General features: G+C 40.8%; 2 protein-coding genes across 2 annotated transcripts; one reads left to right on the plus strand and one right to left on the minus strand.

The window, feature by feature from the left end:
- Positions 1–914: 914 nt before the first annotated feature.
- Positions 915–17348, plus strand: slc22a31 (solute carrier family 22 member 31). Its single transcript, XM_026166303.2, has 9 exons — positions 915–1427; positions 8832–8935; positions 9103–9257; positions 11945–12113; positions 13290–13435; positions 13675–13783; positions 14719–14933; positions 15074–15185; positions 15366–17348. The coding sequence occupies exons 1-9, from the start codon at positions 1038–1040 to the stop codon at positions 15799–15801; spliced, it is 1836 nt and encodes a 611-aa protein (XP_026022088.2). The 5' UTR covers positions 915–1037; the 3' UTR covers positions 15802–17348.
- On the minus strand, positions 17320–27163 carry dpep1 (dipeptidase 1). The gene is made up of 10 exons (XM_026166304.2): positions 26840–27163; positions 26578–26704; positions 24891–25023; positions 24664–24814; positions 22680–22749; positions 21336–21512; positions 20479–20563; positions 20279–20354; positions 19371–19506; positions 17320–17702 (listed from the first exon to the last, which is right to left on the minus strand). Exons 1-10 carry the CDS (start codon positions 26971–26973, stop codon positions 17514–17516), a joined length of 1278 nt encoding a protein of 425 aa, XP_026022089.2. The 5' UTR covers positions 26974–27163; the 3' UTR covers positions 17320–17513.

Genomic DNA, 27163 nt, shown 5'->3' on the forward strand with positions numbered 1-27163 from the left:
GCATCAAAGTGCAGTTTTGTGTTTTATGGGTTCAAAGAAATATTAACATTTCAGATCGTACAAACTTTAAATCAGTTCATTGTGTAACCCAGCATAATCTTATGTTTTTGTGTAAGAACAAATCATTTTCCTTTGATGTCACAAACACTGCTTGTTGTATAAGAGATAAAATATTCTTTATTTAAAAAAATAAATCTTTTTAACAGGGAAAGTGTACATTAATAAGCACTGCTGTAAATGCAGTTGACTTAGCCATATGTCAATTTAAATCTCAGAACTGATTTTAAAAACAAAACAATCTATATAATATCAATATTATTTAAAAATAAATAAATAAAAACAGAAAAAAAATACATTCAAAAACTACCAGAAAACCTGTACAACAGGGAAACAACATGGCAACAGCAGAATAAAGCCAATGCTGGCAAAACTAATTATCAATCTTTTTAACTGAGGTTTGAAAGTATTACATATATTCTGTTCTACTGTTGCACAGCAAGTTCAGGCTGAAAAAATAAGCCCGCTTCCAATGCAGTCCTGTCTAACTTGTAATAATAATACACTAAGTGGTTGAGGAGCCATATTGTGTAAAGTTGTATAAATAGCACAAATATTGATGTGTTTTAACAAGATTTTCAAAGTGGAGTAAAATGTACCTCTGTAAAATTAAACAGTAAATTCCTGAAAATAGCTGTGAGTTAAGCGTTTCGATGAAATTACAGAGGTTTAAATTTGAAAATTAATGTGAGCTTTCCACCAGGGTAGCTGTCTTCATGTCAAGTCCAGCTGTGAGTCACATGGAGACATCAAAAGCATCGACTGTTACTGACAGCTCCCTGGACTCCCGCTGTCAGTGGGGATTACCCTGAAATTAGTCACTCAGTCTCCAAGTAGCAGGTGTGTCATAAAAGTCGATCCCCGGGGCTGTGTGACCCTAAGATCCGCCCCCTGCCTGCCTGCTTCAGCGTCGTGCGGCTGTGCGCTCTCACTGCGTAAAAGTCTTCGGACCGTCTGTTACCACGAGCTGTCGACTTCAAATGGATTATGAAACTAAGGTTTTCCCTCACACCGGGGGCTATGGGCGCTATAACCGAATCGTGGTCGTGTTCAGCTGGTTCCCCAGTTTCGCCGTCACGCTGAATCTGTTCAGCGACGTGTTTTACACACTCATCCCGGACTCGTACCACTGCAAGCCAGACCCGACGCTGCTGCCCTCCGCGTTCCTCCTAAGCAACTTCTCCACACAAGGGTACCTCAACCTCACCATCCCCTGGGTGAACGGCTCCGGTCGGAGCCACTGTGAACTTTATAAGTACCCCCCCAACTCCTCGGACCTCTCCGAGAACGCGCCCAGAGAGAGGGTGCCCTGCACCACAGGGTGGGAGTACTCTCATGTAGCGGGCCTCCAGAGCAACTTTGTCACTGAGGTAAGACGCACGTTTAGCCCTGGTGTTAATATACAGATCTGTGGGGGAGTTAGGAGGCAGAGATACAACAGGTTGTGGGTTTGGGTTACATTTTCTTACCCGGTGAAGCAGTTTCCTTTCACGTGCTCGTTTCTGGCCTTGTTTCGTTGAGCTGCTCTGTCTGCTTAAAGGCACGCTGTGTCACGAACACGACTGTTGGGCAGCTTTCAGTCAATATTGACTCAAGTTGAGCAGTTAACACTTTCTTGTTGGCTTGAATCTTACTGACTGCCGTTTATCTGCCGTGGCTTCTCGGGAACGAAGATGAGAGGCCAGCCAGCCAGGGAACAAATGCTTCATAGTTCATATAAGAAGTGTATAATGATAATTTGCCTCCAAGAAAGCAGGTTGGCACTCAAATATGCAGTCCTACATGCACTTTTGCTTTTAAGCAGGGTTTAACTGTCTTTTAACCCAGCGCGTGAACTCTGACTTTGACCTCCTAACACCCGAACTTTTTCATGGCATGCATTTTTAGTTTCTCTTTGCTAATTGGGCTGATTGGGACCTGATTAATGTAAAAACAAAGAATTACCAGATTTTTTTTGTTTTTTGTTTTAACCCGATTTTTGTTTCTGAGAAAAATGAGATCCACATGAGGACATTGGTTTTAAATTTCGATGGAACAGTGGCAGTATAATGTCCTCATAAGTGGATATCCGGCCCTTGTAGAGCAAAATTTAGTATTTTGGTCTAGACAACCCAAAATGTGATGTCCACACATGTGGATACCAGGTCCTAGGAGGTTAAGCTTTTCTCCTGCTTTTGGAGTCATCCCAAAAGATAAAAAATAAAAATCCCATCATGACCTCACAAACCCCTAAACCATGAACAAGGGGCCTTCTACATGGGAAAACCCAGGGTCCTTGCAAGCCTGAAATAAACATCTGCATTAGTTTCCTACCTTTTCTGTAACTTCTGGGTAATTTCCGACATAAATATTTTTCAACAGTTGGATGACTGAACTTTGATTATAGATGGCACTGTCGCCCCCTTAGAAATGCTGCAAAACAGTTTTAGTCCACCCCACAGTGGGACTGGCCTTCTCAGCACAGAAGGTTATCTGTCAAGGTGTTTTGTTTTTTCCAAGGAGAATTCGTAAGTCTCTGTTAAAGGCGTTGAGCTTAATGTCAAATGTGATCCTAAATCTATCAGAACGACCCACGCATGAGAAACTGGGACTGTTGTGGAGGATTAGAAGCTGAACTCACTTCTGCTCATTATTAATTTGACCTCTTTATAAACATGTTGCTGTGGATCTCCACAGCAGTCCCAGTTTCTTCCTTTACCACCATTGAGTCCTAGCACAATTTAACAGCATGAAACGTGCACTACTTAATTTCAGAAACAGCTGGAGAGAGCACATCAGCAGCAGGCGGTGCTTTTTACAAATCATGTAATACAAGCTGAGCTCATATGGCTCATAGAGCTCAGCAACACTAATGTGAAGCAGCTTGAAGCTTTGTATGTTGGACGAGTGGTTCTTAACCAGGGTGCCACGAGGTAAGCAGGACACTTTGAGGAAGCTACGTTGTTTCAAGCTGATGACGTGGCATCTTAAAATCCCACAGTGACACTGCTTTAAATAAAATAATTAAACGTAAGCTTGCAGGTAGGTGGATGACAATGGACACATTCATTTAGCTTTTGCTACTTCTGCTGAAGCACTGTGAGGCAGGCTGCCAACACCCATGTTTTGGCATGACTCTCAAATGTTTTCATCTGTTGTAAATCATCCAGACTTGTCTGCTGTATGTCCTGCTGTATAACTTCACCAGAGGAACACCAACAAACCTCGTGTTACATAATGATATGATGATAATATACAGGCACAATTTCATTAAAACAAATGCAAAACAACTTAAATGAACACCTGGACCACAGTAATGCGTCCTAAATCAACGAAAAATCATTCAGGTGCACAGAGACTCATTAACGTTGAACAAATGACGTACCAATCAAATACATTATTTCAAAATAGAATTGCACAAACTGATTAATTTACAGATGAGTGCAGGTGCACAAACTTCTTTCCTTTTAGCTGTGTGCGTTAGTCTTTCCAGACCAGCACCAAGTCCCTTTATCCACTGCTTCATAGAATGAGCAAACATGCCCTTCCAGTATGGTGCAATTCACCTAGCTCTCCTAGCTCGGAGAGATGCCAAAGCCCTATAATTTGTTTGTTTCTGTGTTAGCGTGAAGCCCACTGGGTAAATTCCCAGCACACGTGGTTTGTATTTTAGGACACCTCTGACAGAATGTATTACTGTACGATCTTGGTGATCTGGCTTGACCTCTGAGGTGCCTTATCAACAGGCAGGTTGAAAACTGTGTGAGGCTCACGTCAGTCCTGTGTGAGCAAGAGGATGTGATGAGGAAGTAAAGGGAGAGAGGATAATGAAGGTTACCCCGAGGGTGATGGGAAGACATAGCATTTTAGAAAAGTGTTACAAAACTAGGACTGCATTTTTTTTTTTTTCTTTTGTCCTGGGAACTATAAATACTTTAATAAAAAATAAGAAAACGACACACTCTAGAGCTTGGTACTCCAAGGAAAAACTCATTTTAATTGCAGATTTCCATATGTTAAGACATCTGGGTTGACATGGGAGATTTCAAACTGCGCAGACGTATGGACACGTCATAGATGTTTTAGCTAACTGTGGTTCATGGACAGTTCACTATTAGCATCCTAATGAACAGATTGTTGTTTACAGCTCAATCATTTGTTAAAAAACACTCATATGCGTGACAGATATGGATCTGGGAAGGAAAAGGGGCCCACAGAGTTCTGTGCTACACCCCTACACAATCACACTACATCTGTTTTGTGCTGTAGTATCTTAAAACAAATATCAAAATGTGGACAGTTGTGGCTGTTAGCAGCTGATGTGGGGGGGTAATACGAGCAGGACACAGTCATTATGGGTAATTGCCCCTGAGCTTGTTCTCAGATTATCATCTGTGTATCGTGCCTTATCATGAGGCCTCTATGACAAACTGTGGCAGTGGGGAAATTAGAAGTCCCCCCCCCCCCCCAGTTCCTTCCTGAGACCCTGAACACAACGGCTTCCTCCACTCATGTCGTCATTCGCTAAGACAAAGGACCACTCCAGTAACGGAAAAACTGAGCAGAGTACAACACGGGCGCTGGGTGGAATAACAGTCACTAACCATAGCTGTCCAGCACTCTCCTCTATAAACCAACTTTATCAAGTTTAGAGACGGATGTTCACGTTTGTGGCCACTAATGTTTGAGGAGCTTACCCTGCAGGGTCCAGGCTTCCAAAGGGCCCTTAATTTGTATGCAACTTTTTTGCAATCACACTGATTATTTAGTGCATATTTTGAAATGAGTTTGCGTTTGTTCAAATGACCATGCAGCAAATATGGCACCAGATGATATTCCTATATAAAATAATGCACAGAGAGGAGTTTAGTTTTTACCTTCTGTAGGCAGCTGGAAGTTGGTGAGGAGACCCGACTGATCAAAAGGTTCAAGCAGTTCATGTTTGCTCCAGTAACCTGGATTAAGTAAATCGGATCAGATGTCTAATTCACATCACTGTTCCTTCTTTGTCTTCTCATGTGCCGTCAGTCGTCATTGCTTGAAATAAGTGACGGTAAGTTCAATTGGAAAATAAGTCTGTGTAGGAAATCCTAACGACAAAACCCAGTGGGAATAAAAACATTAGCAAAGAGAGACAATTGTGTCCCATATACCCTCAAAATGTAATTTTATTTTGACTGAAAAACTCCAGGAGAGGGTTGAAACCTTGATAGAAATTATCTGTGTTGTGGATTCCTCCTTTGGGGGAAAAAAAAATGCTTGTGCCGCTGCGATTACCTTAGTTTCAGCACATATATTGACATAATGGCTTTACTTTTAATAGAAGAGTCCTCTTTTTAACTTGGCAAGATAAAGCTCATCTAAAATTGCTAAAAAGTAAATCGTAAGATCAAGTAAAGCCTAAGCAAATTTTATAAGTGTGTGTGTGTGTGTGTGTGTGTGTGTGTGTGTGTGTGTGTGTGTGGATATAGAGATATACACATATATTTAAAAAAAAAAACACAAACAAACAACATACTGTAACTTCTGTCAGTGCTGTGCTTTTGGAAACCGAATTTCCCAGAGGAACCCACCCGAGGGATTAATAAAGTTCTATCTTATCTTATTTGGTACACTGTTTTCACTACTACTATTTCACACAGTCATGTGAAAAAGAACAGAAGAGGAAAAACTATGTGTGCCTCATAATTCAGTAGCTTGAGGAACCACCTTTAACTCAAAGTAATACAAAAAAGGCATTACTTCATCAGCCTCTCGTATCACTGTGGGGGAATTTTGGCCCACTCTTCCTTACAGAGTTACTTTGGCTCATTGAGGTTTGTAGGTGTTCAGTTATGCACAGCTCTCTTACAGTTGACGTCTGTACTCTGACTGGATCTTGATTCTTTTCATTTTTTTTTTTTTTTTGTCTTAGTCATTCAGTTGTCCTGTTGCGTGACCCAGTTTCCTTCAAGCTTTAGCTTTTGCACTGATGGCCTCACATTTGACTCTAGAATACTTTGGTGCACAGAGGAATTCATGGTCGACTGCCGTGTGCCCGTCCTGTGCGGTACCTGTGCAGCGCTGATTGTTTTAGACGAAAGAGACTTTCTTCTGGTAACACTTCCAAACAAACCACGCTTGTTCAGTCTTTTTCTAACTGTACTGTCATGAAATTTAACATTAACATGTTAACTGAGGCCTGTAGAGTCTCAGATGTAGCTCTTGGGCTTTTCTGTTTTGTTTTTCAGTCTCTCTGAATATTGAATGGTCAGACCTTCTGGTGAATTTCCTGGGACGTCCATTCCTGGGAAGATTGTTGCATCATATTAACGCACACTTTGACGCTTCAGACCTGCAACTGCTACAACTCTCACTTACTGATGATCAGTTAATCAAGTGCATTTGATTATCAGCACCTGGTTGCTATGTAGACTCTTCATTTCTATGGAAGGGGTACGGGTGCACTTTATCGCGGGTCTGCATAGAATTACTCATATGAGTCTAAGGCCAGGTGCAATTGGACACCACTGATATTGCATGAAATTTGTAAATCCTTACCAAATATTTACAAAAAACTTGATCACACCTAAAGATCTTATTGTTAAAGAGCAAGAAACGTTGAACTGGAACCATGAATCATGGAACCTGATTAAACTGGTTTACAACAAAACCGTATCACTTACTCAGCTGACAGATTAACAAAAATGAACAGCTGTTAATGATCAAATGTCCCATCACCTTCAGTTGAATGACCCTCCTGGCCTCTGTTTTAAATGTGATTCACTCCACATGATGCTGGTCAAGCGATCCGGTCACACCTGAGCACATCTTTGTACCACTTCTAAACTGCATTATTTTCAAAATAACAACAAACGCACTGATCAGAAGAACCAATATTTGTTGGCTTGTTGATTTAAGTGAAAAAATACTCAAGATGATCAGATTTCTTAACTACTTGTTAAGTGTGGGTGGGGGTCTGAAGTCTGTCCCAGGAGATGGGACAGAAGGCATCGTATCTGTATTAGCTTTAAGTATTAGCAATTTGATGCCACTTACCAGTCTCTCAGCCGTATTTACAATTTTGATCCCCCCAGGAACCTCCTAGGCAAACCCTAAAATGTGCTCGGCACATTGGAAAGTGACCTCACGTAGTCAGTCGTTTTCATTTAGCTCCTTTCTGAGCTCTTCTCACTTTCTTCACTGTTTCCTTTGATGCTTTGACTTTACACTGTGCGGCTGGATCAATCTGTAAAATACAGAAAACATGACTGGTGTCTGTAGGAAAGTAGAGGAGATGAGGCTGGAGGGAAAGTAGATGAGAATCTTTCTTACAGGCAGGGACTGGTACTAACCAGGCGTAAAGCTGCTGGCACTTTATTCTAATGTAATAACACTGTCAGCAGGCATCTTAACTCGATTACAAACAACATGATCTACATTCCTGATTCCCCCACAGACGGCTCTCTGTGCGTTTGACTCAACTGCTATTCTCGGCATGTTACATAGTCAGGTTATGATGTATGCAGCATGTTGGGAGCAGCTCTAATTTGTGCCTTTTAAGTCTTTGATAGAATGTTTTATACATAAAGTATAATTGCATTGGTATGACTGAAACCTTTCGTGCTGAGGTTCTGCAGTGTAGGCGTTTAGCTTGATTTCTTACCTTTTTAGTTGGTCACTTGTTTTTCATCCAATTGCAATTTAAAATGAAGAAATTGACTTTTTATTTTTTTATTTTTTAAAATCTCACCATTTTGGAGCTGGATGTGGAGTACCTCTGGAAAACTGGCTTGCAAATGCTCATCAGAACTGGAGCATAAACATGTTGGAAGGACTGCTGCTAGAATTAACTACACATTAAATATCATTACCAAACTTTTCAAAAGGCACCAACACTACAAACAGTAGATGGACCCGGTTAGCCAGAAAATGGCTCGCTGTCAGGACCCATGAGCACCTTTATAATCATGCATGGTACCACGTTGGGCCCCTTTAGCCTTGATCTGTCCTCGACAAGGTGGTGGAAACACTCCTTGAGATTTTAGTCCAAGGTGAAGTGATGGCTGCACATCCATGATGTGAATCTGCTGTTCCACCACATCCCAAAAACCTCCATCAGATTGAGATCTGGTGACTGTGGAGGCCTTTTGAGCACGGTGAACTCGCTGTCATGTACAAGAAACCAGTTTGAGACGATTTGACTTTTGTGGCATGGTGCATTATCGGATGGACGTAAACGACAGTACTCACTTAGGCTGTGCCGTTTAAACCATGATCACTTGATTATAAGAGCTCAAATGTGCCCCACACCATTTCATCACCATCACCAGTCTGAACTCGTAGGGGCTGGACGGATCCTTGCTTTCATGCTTTAAAAAAACCCTACCATCATATTGCAACAGAAATCAAGACTCATCACAGCCTCAGAACATTTTTATTTTTTTACTATTTTCTGTAAACCATAGACATGATTGTGGGAACAATCCCAGTAGATCAGTCGTTTCTAAAACACTCAGACCAGCCTGTCTGGCAGGAATGACCATGGGACGCTCAGAGTTGCTTAAATTACCTTTCTCATTCTGATGCTCAGTCTGAACTTGACTATGCAATGGATTGCTGCCATGTGATTGGCTGATTTAGATATTTGTGCTAACAAGCAGTTAAACTTGTGTACCTAAAAGTCTTCGTGTATACCTACAGTGTTGTTCAAGAACTCTGACATTAGAGCACTGAAATATTGAATTATTGTCTCACATTTCCTTTTAAACTCATGACATTCATCAGTGTTTGTGCTGCTTTTTCCTCCCCTGCAGTGGAACCTGGTCTGCAGTGACTACTGGAAAATCCCCGTGCAGCATATCTGTTTCATGACTGGATGGATTCTGGGATACATATTTCTAGGCACCCTGTGTGACTGGTGAGTAATAACCTCAGTTGATATGTAACTCTAAATAAGATATGAAGAACATAAACACCAGAATAAATGTGTTTAAAACGGTTGCATTAGATCATCATTTTTGTGTGTGTGTTGACTGTTTAGGCTGTGAAGTTTCACTCGTGCATGTTTTACGTCTGTGTCTTCAGGTTGGGTCGTCGGCGAGGTTTCCTCCTGTCCGTCGGTCTGTCCAGTCTGTTGGGTGTAGCTCTGTGTTTGTCCAGGAGTGTGGTGGTGTTTCTGCTGCTGCGTCTGTCTCAAGGCGCCTCACTCGCTGGGCTGTTTGTGTCCTCCTACATCGCCCGTAAGTAATCTGTATCCACATTTTAAAGCTGATGTCTGGCAGTCGAGCTTTCTCACTGAAGTAGAAAAAGGTTTTATGGACTGGTCACATGTTCACATTTTACTTGCACACATAAGAGGCCAGAGGGTAAATACTATATCTTTCTATTGAGAAAAATCTGATGTCGTGTAAAAGTTAAATAATGTTAATGTATTTGCCCAGCTAATTATCTGTACACCGTGCTGTGCTGAACTAATCTTATCAGTGGAAAAGATAGAAGCCCTTGTTGTCCCCACAGAAGCAGGTCAATCTTGCCCATCTTATCTTTATTTGTGGAGAGTCCTGAAATGAGACTTGATACTTTCATAGTAAAGTCTGAAATTCATGCATTAAAGGATATACTGCAGCATTGCATTAAACTAAATCTCCTCACCTTCAGTCTAAAGCAGTATCTTTGATAGATCACCGTTTGCAGTGCTTCATGTTTGATTCTCCAGACAAATTAGTTAAGATGCGTTCATGCTTCAAACTATGCTAAACTTGACAGCATTTTATTGTGAAAGTTGTTTGGAGCATTTGCATCACTGCTCATTTCTATTATCCGTATTCATTAAACTGTGTAGTTTGCAAAGAGAGGCTGTAGATAAATATAACCACCAAGTGTCTCTAATCAGTTCAGCTTCCATCATGAAGCCTCTGATAACATGAGGAATAATTAAATAACTTTCATGAAATCACATCATCCGTCAGACAAACTTCCACATTTGTCTGGTCATATAATTTTATTAGGAGACTAAAATATACAAGTCGTGCAGAGACATTACGTATTGTGGTCATAATTCCCTTTCTTTTTTCCTCTTTTGGCTGCTCCATTCAGGTCGCCGACAGCAGATCTGCTGCTGCATGTCCTCCTTCACTACATTCATGAATCTCCTCTTGAGGTCTTCCTCTTTTCCTCCTGCCTACATATCTAGTTGATTCTTTTGTTGTTAAATGTTACTGTGTTCACCAGCTAGTTGTGGACTTTCTCCTGCTCACAGGCTGTGGCAGGAGACTGTCATTAATCAGAATGAGCGAAGTTGATTTGTTGACAGTGTAAGGGATAATGCACAGAGACATGTCGATATGTAATAAATACCTGAGCAGTGACCGTGGTCCACTTGGTCCAGTCACTACAGTTCTTTAACATGACTGAGTTCACTGAACTCGGATGGCCTCAGAGTACCTTTGGGATGTGGTGGATCTGCAGTATCTGTGATGCCATCATGTCAGCCTGGACCGAAGTCTCTGAGAAATATTTCCAGCATCTTGTTGAATCTGTCATGAAGCCTTAAAACAGTCCTGAAGGCAAAAGTGGGCGCAACCCTAGTACCAGTCACAGGCTTACCCAGTGACTGGTAGGTGTACAAATATGCTACCATTCAAGACTATTGGGGGGGAGCAGGAATTTTTTCTGTTATTAGAATTATAGCTTCAGTTGTTTGTAGCAGGCACACTGGAGATGGATATTATATTGGTAACTAAAGAAACCAGGCTGTGACTGACAGCAGGCAGGTGACTGGAGCTGAGCTAAGAGGTGTGAAGGTCGGTCATACTTCAGCTGTCCTCTCTCTGTGGGGCAAACGGCACAAGTGAGCCACCCCACTATGAAAAGTCCTCAGCTTTCAGTCTTCAGCAGGAGATTCAGCAAAACTTCTCTGCTTGGTAGTGATTCGCAGTGAGCGAAGGTGGAGATTGTAGATGCATATGAGAAATGGGAGGAATGTGGGAGGCGTACTCCCACATTCCTGCAAGGTCAGGTCGAAATTCACTCCAGGGTTTGTTTTGGCGTTGTTTTTGTTTGTTTGTTTGTTTGTTTTTTCTTTTCTTGGACTGTCCGATTATGTTGCTGTGTGGGGTTAGGCTGAGAGGGGAAAATGTTTTGTTTTTGTTTGGGTTTTTTTTTTTTTTTTTTTTTTTGTGGGGGGTGCTATAGGCAGGAGGATATAATAGCAGGACAGGACTGAAGGCAGGGCAACCAGGAAGTGAGCTCCTCACTACCCTAACGACCACGTCCACACTGAAAACCGTTCCACTTCATCCTTCTTTCTTTAAAAAATAAAATAAAATTATAAACTTAATATGTTGAAATTTTATTTTGACAATTTGAGAGCAGATTCTATGTTTTAATGCTGGTTTTCATGTTTTTGCACGAGGGTGGACTTCAGGTCTCCCCTATTGGGAGGTCAGGTCTTTGATGGCAGGAGTCACTTGAGATAAGCCACTTCCTTTTCTGCCTATGAGGGTTTAAAAGCAGTCTTAATGGTGGTACAGAAGTTAAACCGATTGAACCCTGGATGAGTGGGTGACTCTATCAAAGATTTAGAAAGTGATAAGTGTAAATAAAAACTAAATAAAGGACAGATGTTGAGGAATTAACTTTTAAATTAGAAAAACAAGACTGATTCTTATTGAAATCACCTAAAATGGGACTTTTAAATTTCCTGGCTGTTCCATTTGGCATTTCCTTTTCTCTTAAACCAAACAGGAGGTGAAGGTAGGCGGGGCTTTCACCCTTACATGCTACATGACCTGTGCTGACATGAAGTTTGAGGATGTGCTACAGTGTGCTTTAGGCACGAGGTGGCTGCCATAGCAACGGGATGAATAGGTTTGCTTTCCTTCAGCTGTGCTCTGATGCTTTTTTTTTCTTCTTCTTATCCCCTTAGGGTTGGAGCTTTGCGACCCTCCCCATCGTCTGATGGTTGCTATGGTCAGTGGTTTCTTCGGCGTGCTGGCAGAACTGCTGTTGCCAGGCATTGCGGTTCTGTCCCGTGATTGGCCCGTCCTCCAGGCGGTGGCCACTTTGCCTTTAGTTCTTCTGCTGTCCTATTGGTGGTGAGTCAGCTGGTAGTGTTTTTGGAGGCGCACAGGTAAACACGCTGTTTGTTTTTCCCCAGCGGTTCTCTATGTGCCGTCCTCACGCCATAACATAATGCGATCTTCGTTCCTGTCTCAGGCCTCTTCAAGCAAGCCACACCTGAGTTCACAAGAATCTCCATGTTTGTTTAATTATTATCTGGGATATTTTAGTAGATAACACCCAGTCCTCACTCAAACGGTCTTTACATGAGACCCTATAACAACAAGTGTTATCATTCACTCAGATGCTCTGAAAAAATTGCCAGGTAACAGCTTAAAGGCCTCAGGAGAGGCTGTGTCATTTTTATTTTGCATGGGGAATCTACAAAACTAACATGGTGTGCTCTGGGCTAAAAATTGTTCATGCATTTGTGTCATCGTGGCTAGATGGCTGAAATGCCATATTTACCAGCTTAGATTTGGGGGGGGGGAAACTGTCAGTACTCCAAGCAATACAAAATGCTGCAGGCAAATTAAAGTATTTTAGACACGGCATCAAAATTGTTTAGATCTTGTTTCTGCTCTTTAATTATTTTAAAAAAATTTCCTCCCAGAAGAGGGGAGACTATTTCACTTCCACCATGTTGTTGTCACAGCAACAGCTTCCAACTACAAATACAATAATTGAATCATCTCAAGTCTTATTGAATTTCTGAGCACATGATGTAGACCGCACACGTCCTTGAAATCTGTCTAATTACACTCCAACCTCAGGTGGAGGGGGGAACTGTATATAAACGTGTCTGTAATTCCCAGCTGTAAACAGTGTACTGTATTTTAAAGATGGATGGAGCTTTCAGGCTGGAAAGTGAAGCCAATGCAAAAAACTTTAAACATACATTTTTCTCTAATGCCGAGCAGGGGGCAACTCCTACCTTGTACACTGCTTAGAAGTCAATGGGGAAGAAAAATGACCCCAATGTCTATATTTTGTCTATAAAGCAGAGTATGCCTACCGTATGATTTCTCATTTTTACCCACTCATAAGATCAAGTTTAAAAAAACACTTTAATACAGATTTTCACTTACTTGGCCATAACATGGTGACTAAAGCACTTATGATGTTGCTGTTTGAGATGTCAAAGCCTTTTGACTTGCTATTGATATTTGTGATGGATAATAACAGTTTGTTTTTGTTTGTTTTTTCTTCAGCTGTGCATCGGTATTTCCAGAGTCTCCTCGCTGGCTGCTGGCCACAGTTCAGATTCCTCAAGCGAAGAGGAGCCTTCAGGATTTCTCTAAAAGAAATTGTGTTTTTCTACAAGACGACCTCTACCCTGGCGAAACCCTGCTGTCAGGTACACACACACACACCTCTAGGATTTCTCTGTAGGCGTGTACAGTTTTCTCCTGGTTGTTGGAGCACAGGCGCTAAACCTTAAACGTGATGCATTAAGAGAAGAAAAATCTGGACCTCACCAATTTCTAAACCCTGGTATTTCCTTGGTAGAAGCAACACGTATTTCCAAATCAAACTCAGTGGGGTTTAACTTTGTTGGGACATCAGTTTAAATGATTTCCCTGTTTGTGGTTACAGAGATTGATTCAGTGTACGGCGAGGACAGTCAGCCACGATACCACTCTGCTCTGGAGCTGCGTCGGACTCACGTCATCTGGAAGAACTGCCTCATACTCGGCTTCACCTTGTGAGTTTCCTCTCTTCATGAAATCAGCGGTCCCGAGTCAGGGGCGCTACAATGAAGTCCATAAATATTTGGACAGTTTTGGTTCTGTGCATCACCAGAATTCATTTTAAATGAAACAACTCAGATGGAGTTGAAGTGCAGACGTTCAGCTTTAATTCAGTGGGTTGAACAAAAACGAACAAGAACTGCAGGCGAGTGTTTGATAACTGATACTGAGTTTTTCTTAACACTGAGGAGAAGTGAGAAAAAACCTTTTTGTGGTGTTTTTGTTCAGTAGTGGGTTTTTTTCCTTGGATCGCTCCCATGGTGCCATGTTTTGCCCAGTCTTTCTTATTGTTGAATCATGAACTCTGAACTTCAAATGAGGACTCGAGTTCCTGTTTAAGTGATGTCGAGATCCAACTGGCAGTAATCAGACCTGAGTGTGGCTGGTGAAATTGAACTAAGCTTTCTAAACCAAAACAAAGTATGAGTTAGTTCATGATTTAGCAAGGAGGGCATCTACTCTCCACACAGGAAAGGCATGTTTTGTTAGCTTTTTCCTCCTTGTTGGGTTGTCTTCGTCTAATATAAAAAAAAATTTGACCTGAAAATTTGAAATCCTGGAAATATGTCAAAGTAAAAAATGAGGAAGGGGGGAAATACTTTGTCATCAGCTGTACACATCAGTGGTTTGTTACTTTGTTACAGAAGAGGTCAAATTAAAGGGGAAACAATTCATTTGTTTTTGTTTGTGTTGCTATGGCATCAACCATGAGGGCAGGAAATGTACAACATGCTTTCAATATCTGCTGCGCTTAAACCACAAAACTGATTACCAAGTGCCACGACAGGTCCAGAGCTAGATGGACTGAGATATTCCCTAACGGGTAATTTTTAGGATTTGAGGTACCCGCTTTCAACCTGATTATTTTATTTTTTCCTTTGCCATCCAGATTCATTGGAACAGGCATCCAGTACTGCTTCACCAAAAACCTGCACACTTTCTCCAATAAGTTCTACTTCAGCTACTTCCTCCGGGTGGTAACTGGAGCACTCGCCTGCATCTTCCTGTGTTTGTCCATCAATCACTTTGGCCGACGTGGCATGCTTCTCCTCTCTGCCATCATCACTGGACTGTCTTCACTCCTGCTGCTGGCCCTTACACCATGTATGTAACATCCACACAGGCCCATAAGATCTACTGTAAATTCCCTTCAGAGTTTCCTTGAAAAAGTTTTGGATCACATCCCAGAAAGTTTTTCACTCTCTGGTTTTAATGACTCTCTTATTGACGTTTGTGTTTGACAGACCTGCAGGGTGGCCTGGTGCTGGTGCTCTCCGTTGTGGGTTTGTTGTTCTCTCAGGCTCTCGCCATGCTCAGTGCATTCTTCACCTGTGAGGTGATGCCAACTGTAGTTCGGTAAATGTCTCTTTGTTCTTGATTAAACTGAAAATGGGACGTATTGATCCCATTTGCTGCAAAGTCAAAAGGAAGTTTTAAAGTACAAAGAAAAAAAAATGGGTTGAAACAAAGTACCGTGCGATCTTTTCACCTTGGTGATTTATTCTCCTTTTCCTGTGCTTCCTCTCTCTCGTCCAGAGGTGGCTGCCTTGGCCTGGTGCTGGCATTGGGTTGTGTTGGCAGGGCCGCCTCCTCCCTGATGGAGCTCCAGAACAATGGTGGCTATTTCCTCCATCATGTTGTCTTCGCTTCCTTCGCTGTCCTCTCCGTCCTCTGCATAATGCTCCTACCTGAAAGCAAACGGAAACCGCTCCCAGATTCCATGAAGGACGGCGAGAACCAGAGGCGACCACCCCTCTTCCTGTCGCAGCCCACCAGAGACAGCCTCCCTCTACTGCACGCGCGTGCCCCTTTGTCGGAGTACAACCCGGATAACTACTCCCTCCTGGTGTCTGCCACCAGGAAGATGTTGACTAAAGATTCTTTGCCTTACAGGATCGGTGTTCCTGCTCATCCCCCTCTGCTGTCAAACAATGAAACACAGGAACCAGAAACTCTGAGAGATGTGTCTTAAATTTAACCCTTCTCCTCCTCTTTACACTCTAGCTTGAGGGGAGGAGCCGAAATGTTACCTCTGACAGGCTATGATAAGCCTTCAGTGCAAGGGTCAGTGACTAGCTCTTCATAACTCATCTGGAGAGCTGGATGCACTTTAGAGCAATGGCTCCAACTTTGTCAGTTTTCATCAATATTTCCATCTGGTCTCTTTACATTTTGTTACTATGCAGTGGCGTCTTCACGCATGGATCCGGTCCACCGCTGTGGGACGATGGCCTCCTTTTGCTGTGTTTTGTCAGCCTTTTCTGAGATGTAGGAATATGTTGGTACATTCCCAGTGCAGCTGGGGTCACACTGCTCATGTCTGTGGTAGGCATTCAAAGCAAACTGGCACACTCCAGTGTTACCAGAGGAGCTCTGTCATGTAAAGCTCTTTGATTGCGTTTCTCAGTAACACAGTTCTTCATTAAGTCTGTCTGCCTGACTCACCAGCAGATAGCAGCGCTGAGTGAGCTACAGATCACCAGAACACCCAAGACTATACTCGTGAAGCACAGCAGGGGGCGCTGATGATGTACTAAAAATGATCAATTATAGTTTTGGGTTTTTTTTTGTTTTTTTTTAAAAGGCTTTTTGTTTCCTGTGCAACTAACAAGCTTCATTTGTCCTTTTTCTGATGTTAGGATGTGATCAGTGTGGATAAACACAACCATTTCTTTACCATTACGTTTTTCTGTCTTCATGCTCCTTCTATAAACCACATCTATTACCAACTATTGCATTAAAAACTGTCTTGTTGTTTTCTACTTAAAAACTGGAAGTGGCTAAATTTCAAGATGCACTAACCACAGCAGCTGCTGAGCGAAAAGTGCGTCTGTGTCTGGAATGCTTCAGCTAAAACGCAACAACGTTGTGGAACCAGTAGACATATATATTTACATTCTTTTTAAAAAAAAAAAATGGTTTGTTTAATGTTCTTTTATGTTTACTAGTGCGGATGTTTTACGTGTTTAAAGCCTTTAGTTCGAACTGTGAGATGAGATCATGTCTTCAGCCGTCAGTGTCGTTGTGTGATAGTTTACTGTTTGTGAATACATAACTTTACCTTCAGTGAGCAAACAAAGGTGCTTGTGTTGGAACTACAGTTGGTGATGTAAGCTTTTAAAACCTAATGTTTTATTGTTTCTTTGTAAAGTAAAATGTGCAAAAGCTGAGTGTTAACTTTTTAAGGAAAATAATCTAAATCTTTTTTTACTTCTCTGTAAAGCAAACTCAAATCGACAAAACTTGTTTTAAAAATGTTCAGTGATGGTGTTTCTCTCTCTGAACACTAGATGGCCCTGTTCACTTTACAAAACAAAGAAATGTACTGCTTGGAGTGAAAATGTTCAGGTGTGTTACTCAGATTATAGTTGTGTGACTTCATTATTCAACTAGGAAAAAAAAACCCTGTTTACAGTCCTGCCCATAAAAAGGCACCTTTACTACTGTTTTTGTTTTAAATGAGATAAAATGGATGAATTGAAACTCTGACTCAGGTTTAAATAAACTTTAATAACATAATTTGTTTGTCCATCTTTTATACCATTTTAGTTAATATAATTGAGTCTTAAAGCTTTAAAAACTGCATGAGGGGAGAAAGTTGTGCAGTAGTTTCTCTCAGCGGTATAGCATTACAGTTCAGGATGTAACTCAGGACTTACATACTGTAGGTTCTACAGTCACCCATTAAACAGTTGATGTAATCCAAGCCTGGAGAACCAGTGTAATCAGAAGCGCCAGTGTACTGAGCGACTGGGCTGATCCGTTGGAGCCGGTAGTGCTGGGGTATCCGAAGCTTGTTCTGCACGGGTTCTGCACATCTTCGTTTGGAATGGGAACATCATCCGGGATCTCGTTGCTCATGCTGTCGCGGACCTGACACACAAAGATGACATCGTCAGGCGGGAGACAAAAACACTAATGGGGTGTATTCACTGTGAGCCCATCTGCTATTCAAAGACATTGTTTAAAACCTGATGTAGCCACGGAGTAGCTGTCAACACCAACATTACTTATACACACACATTTTAAAAAAAGCTCAGTGGTCTTTAGATGATCATTGATAGCTTAGAGATTGTATTCAGGCATATGTCCCAGTGATCCACATGAGGGTTCATCTGTTTATCTATAGTGCTGTTAAATTTAAGTCTACTTGATCAAAGAAAAACGATAATAATGCAGAGAAACTGGTAGAAGGTGTGGTTTCTGGGGATGAGGAACAATGACTCACAATAGTTAAATGTTATAACCCCCCCCCCCCCCCCCCCCCAATCATTATGCAGATGCTTATCTGGTGCTGTAAAGTCAGCTGAGATGCAGATATAATTCGACAAGTCATTACCTAACCGTAAACATCTAAGTTTTCGGTTAGGTAATGACTTTGTGAATTGCTACTTGTCGCAAAGGACATTTGTGACAAGACAACCTGCAGAAACCAGCTAGTGCAAAACATTTTGTGATGGATGTGATTGGAGGAATTATTATTAAACACCTTGCATTCAGAGCCATTTTAGAGGAAACCAACATGATGACTCGGATCCCCACAGCAGGTCTTTGAGTGGCCTCACACATGCAAAGAACTCACTCACTCCTGATCAACTTCCCTTGAATGTGCACAGTAATGCACCGTTTTAAGTTGTTACAGATAAACATCCAGTCTAGCTTTTGTTGCAGGCATTAACTTGGAGGAGTGTTGCTCTTGAGTTGATGATATATCCCACGATATTGATGGTCAGAGTTTGATATCATGGATTTTGGTTTTTAAGACATTTGCAGCTGGTATAAAATTGATTTAGTTGAAATGATTTTTTCTCTTCAGCCTTGACGATGTCATGCAGCTGGTCTCTGTGGTGCTCAAAAATAGTGGAAAAATCTGTGACTTAAAAGGACCCAAATTTCAGCCCAACCTTGTGCACTTTTGGTCCTGTAACAAAGAAAATGTCCATTTTATGATTTCACAGTTGGTGGAGAATAAAAACCTGACTTTGAGGGGTTAGGTGGGAAACACTCATTTGGTGGTTTTTAATGGAATAACAGATCTACTAGAGTCACTTCATCAACCAGCTCAGAATTACAATCCGGAAACAACTGCTATATCAGATTTTATTGCTTTAAGGTGTGCTGAGTATCTAATTCTTTCTTATCGTTGCAGATCCTCAGATAAGGAGGCTGATATCTCTGTCACGCTGGTTTAAATGGATGGAGTGAGGAAACGTCTTAACAGGTACTTTTGGTTGCTCTCTCTAATTTCCCAAGGGGAAACAGATCTGCATGTTTGATTTGGCCAGGTGCCCTTCCTCCTCACATTTATCCAGGCTTGGGATCAGCACTGGGAGTACGCTAGCTTTGTCCTCTACTTTCAAACTGAAGATCTTTTGCATCTAAGGTAAATATGTTTACCACTGAACAAGCCAATCAATCAAACGTGTGCAACCAACTTGACCAAGCTTCTTCACACAGCTCTCCAAATGATACATGAACCCATGAAGTGCATCGAGGTTTAGGTTACTTGTGTGTGTTTGTGTGCATGCATTTATTCCTTACCTTCTCAACCTCACTCATGACACGGAGCAGGTTATTTCCAAGAGCAGCTTTGACTTCCTCATCAGTCCATCCTCTCCTGAGCAGTTCAGCCACCAAATTGGGGACCTTGGACACATCCTCCAAACCCTCAGGTACTCTAAAAGGACAAATTTACAACCAGCGAGTTACATGTGATGTAAAATTGAGTGGATTTTTTTTTATACAGCACTTCCAAAAAGCAGTACTATATTTAAAACAAACAAACACATTTTTTTTTATCAAGAAAAATTACAAGAAAATGCAGCTCATTGGAAGCAAAATGTAAAGAAAAGTGTTGGTGGGTTTTTTTTCTTCATCAAGACAATTTTGAATATGACACGAGTCTAACTACCCAACGGGCAAAGTTACAGTACTGTGGAAAAATCCTGAACCACTCCTCATTTCATCATATTTTCCTTCCAACGACTCACACTTTCTTGCAATATTTTAAAGTGGTCTTGACCAGTAGTTCTCCAGGCTTTGTGAATGTTTTTCAAAGTGTTTCTTTGGACACTGGCTGCTTTTTCCATGCATCTTCAGTCCAGTCCTTGTACCTAACCATTTTCAGATGAATATTCTTTGCTTTTTTTTAAAAGCCATGTATAACACAGACCTTTCAATCATTCAAGAATAAAAGGCACGTAAAAGGATGAACCAGTATAGACACTTAAAAACAAGACTTTGTTAGTAGCACAAAAACACATCATTTGTTCCAATTTCTTTAGACGAATCTCTGAAAAATACCCAAGATAATAGTTTGACAGGAGAAGAAAGTGTTTTTGCACCAACAAGGTGATTCCCAAAGAGCTATTAGCAAAAAAAAACTTTGGTGCATCTCTCCACGGTGTGCCAATGTCTTCACATTTCAGCGAGTTTATGTGGGAACACACCTGGGAACGCCATCATAATCTCCACCAAAGCCGATGATGTCTGCCCCGGCCACTTTCTTTATATGGTCGAAATGATCTATAATGAAAGCAACAAACTTGAGAATGAAGTGAATGGACAGAAGATAGCTTTGAGAATGAAAAGATAAATGTTAATGTTTGACTGGTTTACAGCAGATGTCATGGTCACAGCAGTAATTTACCTGCGACATCAGACAATTTAGCCGTCTTGCTGCAGGTCACATAGTCATTGTAGAAGTTGACCATCACAATTCCTTTAGTTTCATTCTGGAGAGACAGACTAGTGTTAAATGGCTCTGATCTACTGCAGAGAATGACAGAAAGTCAAGAAAAGCATCAACCGGGCCACAAAATGCACGTCCCAATGATCCGCATGAGTGCACTGACCTCTGCTACGTTTCCTGGTTATAACTTTACGTGTATCATTTTACAGTGCTGTACAATAACTTTCTTGCTTTTATCTTATTTTATTGACTTTAGGAGGGAAGTTGTCATTACGCATCATTTAACTTGATCCATTTACAGCCATTTGCAGCTCATCTGTTGCATAAAGAGCTTTTATGGATGCGTTATCTAAGACCCCAAGCAGCAGTTCAATATCAGCTGGCTGCGTGTTTTACTGTGATCAGGTGATCTGTTGATGCATTTTGCTCCCCCACATCCAGATCACTTACAACATCTGTGGTGCACTTGGGCCCAGTTTTGTGTTATTTCTAAGAGCTGGAAAGAGCTAAATATTATTCCTATTCCACTCCATTAATTTGATGTGAAAGTTTCAGGCAAAAGGTTGTGGATGCTAACTTGTTAAAGTACAATATATTGTTATAATTTAAACCCTCTATTTGCATTGTGACTCCTTGCTTTTACTCCCACTTTTCAGATGGTTTCAACTATTTGAGGAGCAAACACCAAAGATGATGCAACAAGAGAGAGAATCAAACAATAACCATGTGAACTATTCATATACTGCTGATCTTCACGAGGTCCTCAGCCTTTAGGTTGACCTGCTGTTTCTTTCGGTTGTGTCTCGTGAACTCACCACTCGTCTCAGGACGTCATCTGGGACGTTCCTCTTATGTGGACAGACGGCGTATGCGGAGGAGTGGCTGAAGATGACCGGAGCTTTAGACAGGGTCAGCACCTGGTTCATCACCTCCTCAGAAACATGAGCCAGGTCGATCAGCATCCCCAGGCGGTTCATTTCCGCAATTACTTGCTGTAATGTGAATGCACTTTGGTTACCACTGTGGTTGTTATTGTTTTTATATTTTCTGATTGCTCCTTATTTATATATTAGTTTCAGTTAGTTTCAGTGAGGGTTGGGAGGATGTGCCCAGTGTTTCAGCTTTGATCTTTTTAAGTATTATTTTATGTAGCACACATGCTAAGAGGTAAGATTTAAGAAAATCTGTAAAGCTTTTCTCAGGCTTTTTTTTTTTTAAATTCAACAACACATTAATTTGTTTATGTAATCATGCGTCAGCAATTTTTTTTTATTAGTCTGCCGTTATCTAACTCCATCACAAACAGCTCCAACACTCCCTCCACCTCACCTCACTAAGCTCATGTGCGTGTTATCAACAGCAGAGTTTTTTTACACCAATTCCACCAATATAACCTCTGGCAATAAATGTTATTTTCTTTGAAGTGCCTCAGAAGAAACTTTGGGCTAATGTCGTTAAGCTATAAAACATAATAACGGAATACTTTTTTATTGATGCTCTGTCAGTGTTTTCTGATGCTTCTTTTCCGAGTTAATGAGGTCATGGTTTTTACAAATGGCTGTCAGCAGTCTGAGTTGTAGCTCTCTCCTGATCACTTGCATATAAAACAACAATTTTAACTTCAAATCTCTCCTTCAGGCCTGCTGTCACTTATTTTCAGTCCAGTTCTTGTGTAAAAGGCCTCTTAAATAGTTAACATAAAGAGATTCTTAAACATTTGAAAACTAGTGATTTACCATATACACAAGAAGGTCAGCTTTAACCTCCTAAGACCTGAACTCTTTCACGACATGCATTTTTAATTTCTCTTTGATATTTGGGCATATTGGGGCCTGATGAATGAAAAAACAAAGAATTACCAGATTTTTTTTAACCTTATTTTTGTTTTTAAGAAAAATAAGAGCCACATATGAGGATATTTGTTTAAAAGTTTGATAGAACAGTAGCAGTATAATGTCCTCGTAAGTGGATATCAGGCCCATGTAGAGCAAAATTGAGTATTTTAGTCTAAATAACCCAAAATGTGATGTCTACATATGGACACAGGGTCCTAGGAGGTTAAATGAAAAAAGAGGAATAGGAATAAAGCTACACAAAAGATGTTAATGTGTAACATAGTACTCCCAGAAATAATGATTTCCCACGTTTGCATCACTCACTTTGCCAAAAGAAGAGAGGCCGTTATGCTCCGATGGCTCTGATCCAGTGTCCACGAGCCAGTTATCTACCCTGTGAATGAAAAAGCAAGTGTTAGTAAACATGCAAAACTTAAGACAACGAACAATCTGGAACTCATTTAAAGTAAACTGAAGTGTTCATTAACATTTAATGAAACATTGAGAAAGATGGTAAATGGCCTGTATTTGTATAGCTTTACTAGTCCCTAAGGACCCCAAAGCGCTTTACACATCCAGTCATCCACCCATTCACACACACATTCACACACTGGTGATGGCAAGCTACATTGTGGCCACAGCCACCCTGTGGCGTACTGACAGAGGCGAAGATGTACAGAGATATTTTAAGGTCTTTCTCCATGATTTCAGACGTAACAGATTATATAAAGTTCACTGTTTTCCCAATTCTAAAAACAAAAACAAAAATAAAAGAATTGGTAAAAGAATTTAGTAATATAGTTTAACATCTTCCTGGAGGCCGATGTTCACATGGTGAGGTGCAGACCTCCCTTTCTTTCATGCATGTCTGCACAAAACCTTTACAAAAACAAACAAACTTTATTTGTCACATACACAATCATACAGAGTACAACATGTAGTGAAATCCTTGTGTCCGAGCTGCAGACGTAACCGCGCCATTCCAGAGCTTGATTTGTTTAGCATGGGGATCCTGGATCCTGAGCTGCACTGAGTAGGAGATGCTCTGCAAACTCTCGGTACCTCAGCAGAGCTGGCAATATCATCAAGGACCACTCTCACCCCAGCAACCAACTGTTTGAACTATTACCGTCAGGCTGACGGTTATAGGTCACATAAAACCAGGACAAACAGATTCAGGGATAGCTTCTTTCCCAGAGCTATCACCGTAGTAAATAAGCACAAAAACAATTGAACCTATTCCATACCGTCACTGTCATTATATTATGCTGTTATTCATACTGTCATTATATTAATGCTGCTATCCTGTATATATTGTACATACTATTGTTTGAGTACTTACGATTGTTTTTGTGTACTTTTTATATTTTACATTTATATTTATTATTGAAACTTGCACCAAGGGAGTGGCACTCCAATTTCGTTGTACTCTGTACAATGACAATAAAGGCTATTCTAAATTCTCTGTATACATGTATCGTGACACAAAAGGCATTCTATTCTCTTTCTGTTTCCTAAATTTAACCAGCTGCTGGTTGCACCTGGTTGGGTCACTGTTGAGGTAAAGCATATCAGTACAGATTCACCTGCCAGTGAATGTGACACTGCTGCCTGAGTGGGCCTGCAGGAATCCCCCGTGCTCTCCACAGCTCCAATGCAACATCTGAACCTTACTGTCGGCTCAGTTAATGAATGGAAACAGTGCAAACACGATCCAGAGGAAGTTATTCTTCACATAAGACGTCTCTTGATTCTTTTTCACATGAATTTATTATTGAAACTGTCACACAGTGACACAGCCCCTAACTCTGCATTTTCTGTTTAATGTTGTGTAGTTGTAATTTGGATAAACATTCATCTGAATGGGGAAGTGAAGGCATGTGACTGAGCATATTTAACTCAGCTGAAAATACAGAACTAGAACTAATAGCTACTATATTTTCTGCCTGGAAAACACATGTCATATAAATATAGAGGCTCAGTTTTCCAGACTAGTTCTCAAAAACACTTTTCAGTGAAGATGTTGATTGAATTTGTCATTGCGATTGATTTTTGTCTGTGACCAGGCTCGATCCATGCCTTGCAAATCACTACGGCTATTTTCAATTTTCTTAGCAAAATATAACGAAACAATGTGTTTATCAAGACTTTTGCGCAGCATTATAGTCAATCAATAGAAACATGAAAATAACCTACTCATTGTTTGTATTCTTCTGAAAATTCAAACACATTTCTTTATATAAGTAACAGCAAATTAATTGATCTTTGAGGTCTGACCGATGCCTTAAAATGTGGTGGTGGCTCTTACCAAGGTGTGTTGCAGGAGTGGGTGAGTGTGAGGTAGCGCACCCCCAGCTGGTACATGGTGCGCAGGGTCCCCAGACTGCTGTCGAGTGAGTGACCACCCTCAACCCCAATCAGACTGGCGGTCTTATTCATATTAAAGGCCTTCAAGATGTCTGTGCAGACATGACAGTTGATGTGTGATACAACCAGGAGAAGGACAGCTATGAACTGTCGGAGTCAGTGTCTCACCTTGGCTACTGGAGGCAAACATGAAGATTTCAGGGTATTTCTGACACATCCTGTGAATCACGTCTATCTGCTCCAGCGTTTGTCTGACAGCATCTTTGTACTGAGTGTCACAGGGGACGTATGCTGCCCAGAACTGAGGACCAGAGCAAAGATTATACTATGTATAATTAACTTTCAAAGTTAAACAAAGATGAATAAAATACAATCATACTCTCAAACACATATGCACAATGCTGTAAAAAAGGTATTTTCCCCCCTCATGATTCTCTGATTCAGCAGGGTGTGGCTAATTCATATTTTAATTTGTGGGTGTGGGTGGAGGCGGCTGCGTGTTTCTTTTTCATGGCGTTGATTGTGAGTGGTTGCTGGAAGCTAATGACTGTCACTGGGAAAGTGATTGATTGCTAAAGCCCAAGTCACGCAAGCCTACAGATCAGTAACCACCTGTTGCTAGGGAAAAGTGTGCACATCCTAACCAGTAGGTTAAAATTTCCTGGTGATTGGTTTGGTCACTATGATATTGCTGCTGTCCTCTGTAGTTTGCATGGAAGTGACAGACTTGTGTACGTTCTGAGTCAGCAACATCCCGAGACCACAACCACCCAGTCAGTGAATGCATGTCTTCCTAGCAATGACTGTTTGTATCACGCCCCATGTAGCCAACACCTCTTGCGCAATGCACATGACATCATTCAAGAAACTTTAATAGAAATTAACTATGACAAAAAATAAATAAAACAAAAAACAAATCCCCCCCCAAAAAATTCTTTTTTATTGTTTTGAGGGATTTTAATTTTTTGAGTGTTTCAAATGCTCGGCTTCTGTTGGCTTTTCTGAATCCCTGTCTTGATTTCATTTTCGTTCTAGTGATAGTTGCCTGAAAGGAGTATTATTGAATCTTTCATTTAGATTCTTATTTTCTGGGCTTTCTTGGAATGAGTGCCAGCTCTTTCACTCTGTATCAATATAAGTGCCCTTTGTTTTCCCCGTTTCCTTCCCCTCCACATGGTGTAACACCTTCCTTCTGTTTTTTGTTTCCCTCCTTAATCACTTAAGTAATAACTAGTTTTTAGCTTCATATTTCGTGTCTATTTGTTTCAGTTATGGTAGTTTCAACATCTTCTGTTCCTTTTGCGAAAAACGGTTCCCATTAGTGATTTATTTTTATTATATTATTTTATTGTTTTGTTTTATTTCTCCATGTGAGTATCTTAATTATGTTCAGCTGTTTTTGTTACCCTTCTCTGTCCAAACCCAAATAAAGCCGTCAATGTGAACATGTACAGCCCCAGTTTTCCTCCTGGTGTCCTGTGTGTGTTTTGTGTGTAGACTTTTTAGAGATTAGAAATTAACTATCAATATTTGCCTTTTAGTTTTGGACTCCGTCTCCTGTGCACTCCTTGTACAACTCTGTACAACTGCAATTAAAAACAAAATGTATTGACAGATATAGATTTTTTGAGATGCTTTTAATCTCTTGAAGAAATGGCTGACTTCTCTGCTAATAATATATTTAAAATGAGAGTGTAACATGACTTTTTAAAATGATCAGTCTGATTCAGTTATGTTATTTTGTGAGATGTCTCCAGTGAGGAAGGTTTGTAGATAAGATGTGGGAGCCCATGAATAAGGAGCACATTGACACTGAAATTATGTTTTTCTTTAATAATTCTTCCATCGTGTGTACCTGAGCACCCAGTCGTCCATCCTTGATCTTAGGGATGTTGGTGTGAGTGTTTGCCAGTGTGTTAAGATCCACTTTGTTCAGCTGATTGTTGAATTGTGACCGAAGCTGCCAAGGCAAGTCATTATGACTGGAACAAAGCACAGGAGAAAGATCACATCAGGAAAGAAGTGAACTTGTTTTATTGGGTCAGCATTAGACTTCAATCGCAGATATTTACACACTAATCACAAATAAATAAATAAACAAATAAAATTTCACTTACCCATCAATGAGTGGCGTCTCTGACATTAACTGCAAGGCTCTGGCCATGTAATCGTTGGGATCCACAGCCAAGGTGATGGCGCAGGAAGTGATCCAGAGCACCAAGCATGAAGCCAAATTTACCCTGTGCAGCATTTCCTAAAGTTTAAACGCACTAAATAGATTCCTGTCTTACTCTTTGTTTGTCTGGTTTTATCCTGATAACTAAATCAAAAATTGCAGTGGCTGAGCCTCTCTTTGACCTTAATCTTAGTCCTTGAGCAGATTTCTTACTTAAATGTCCTTCAGTCCTTTGTCTGTTGGGATCTTTACAGATTTTCGCTCC

Source organism: Astatotilapia calliptera, chromosome 1 (genome assembly GCF_964374335.1).
Source record: "Astatotilapia calliptera chromosome 1, fAstCal68.1, whole genome shotgun sequence".
NCBI classification, from domain to species: Eukaryota; Metazoa; Chordata; class Actinopteri; order Cichliformes; family Cichlidae; genus Astatotilapia; species Astatotilapia calliptera.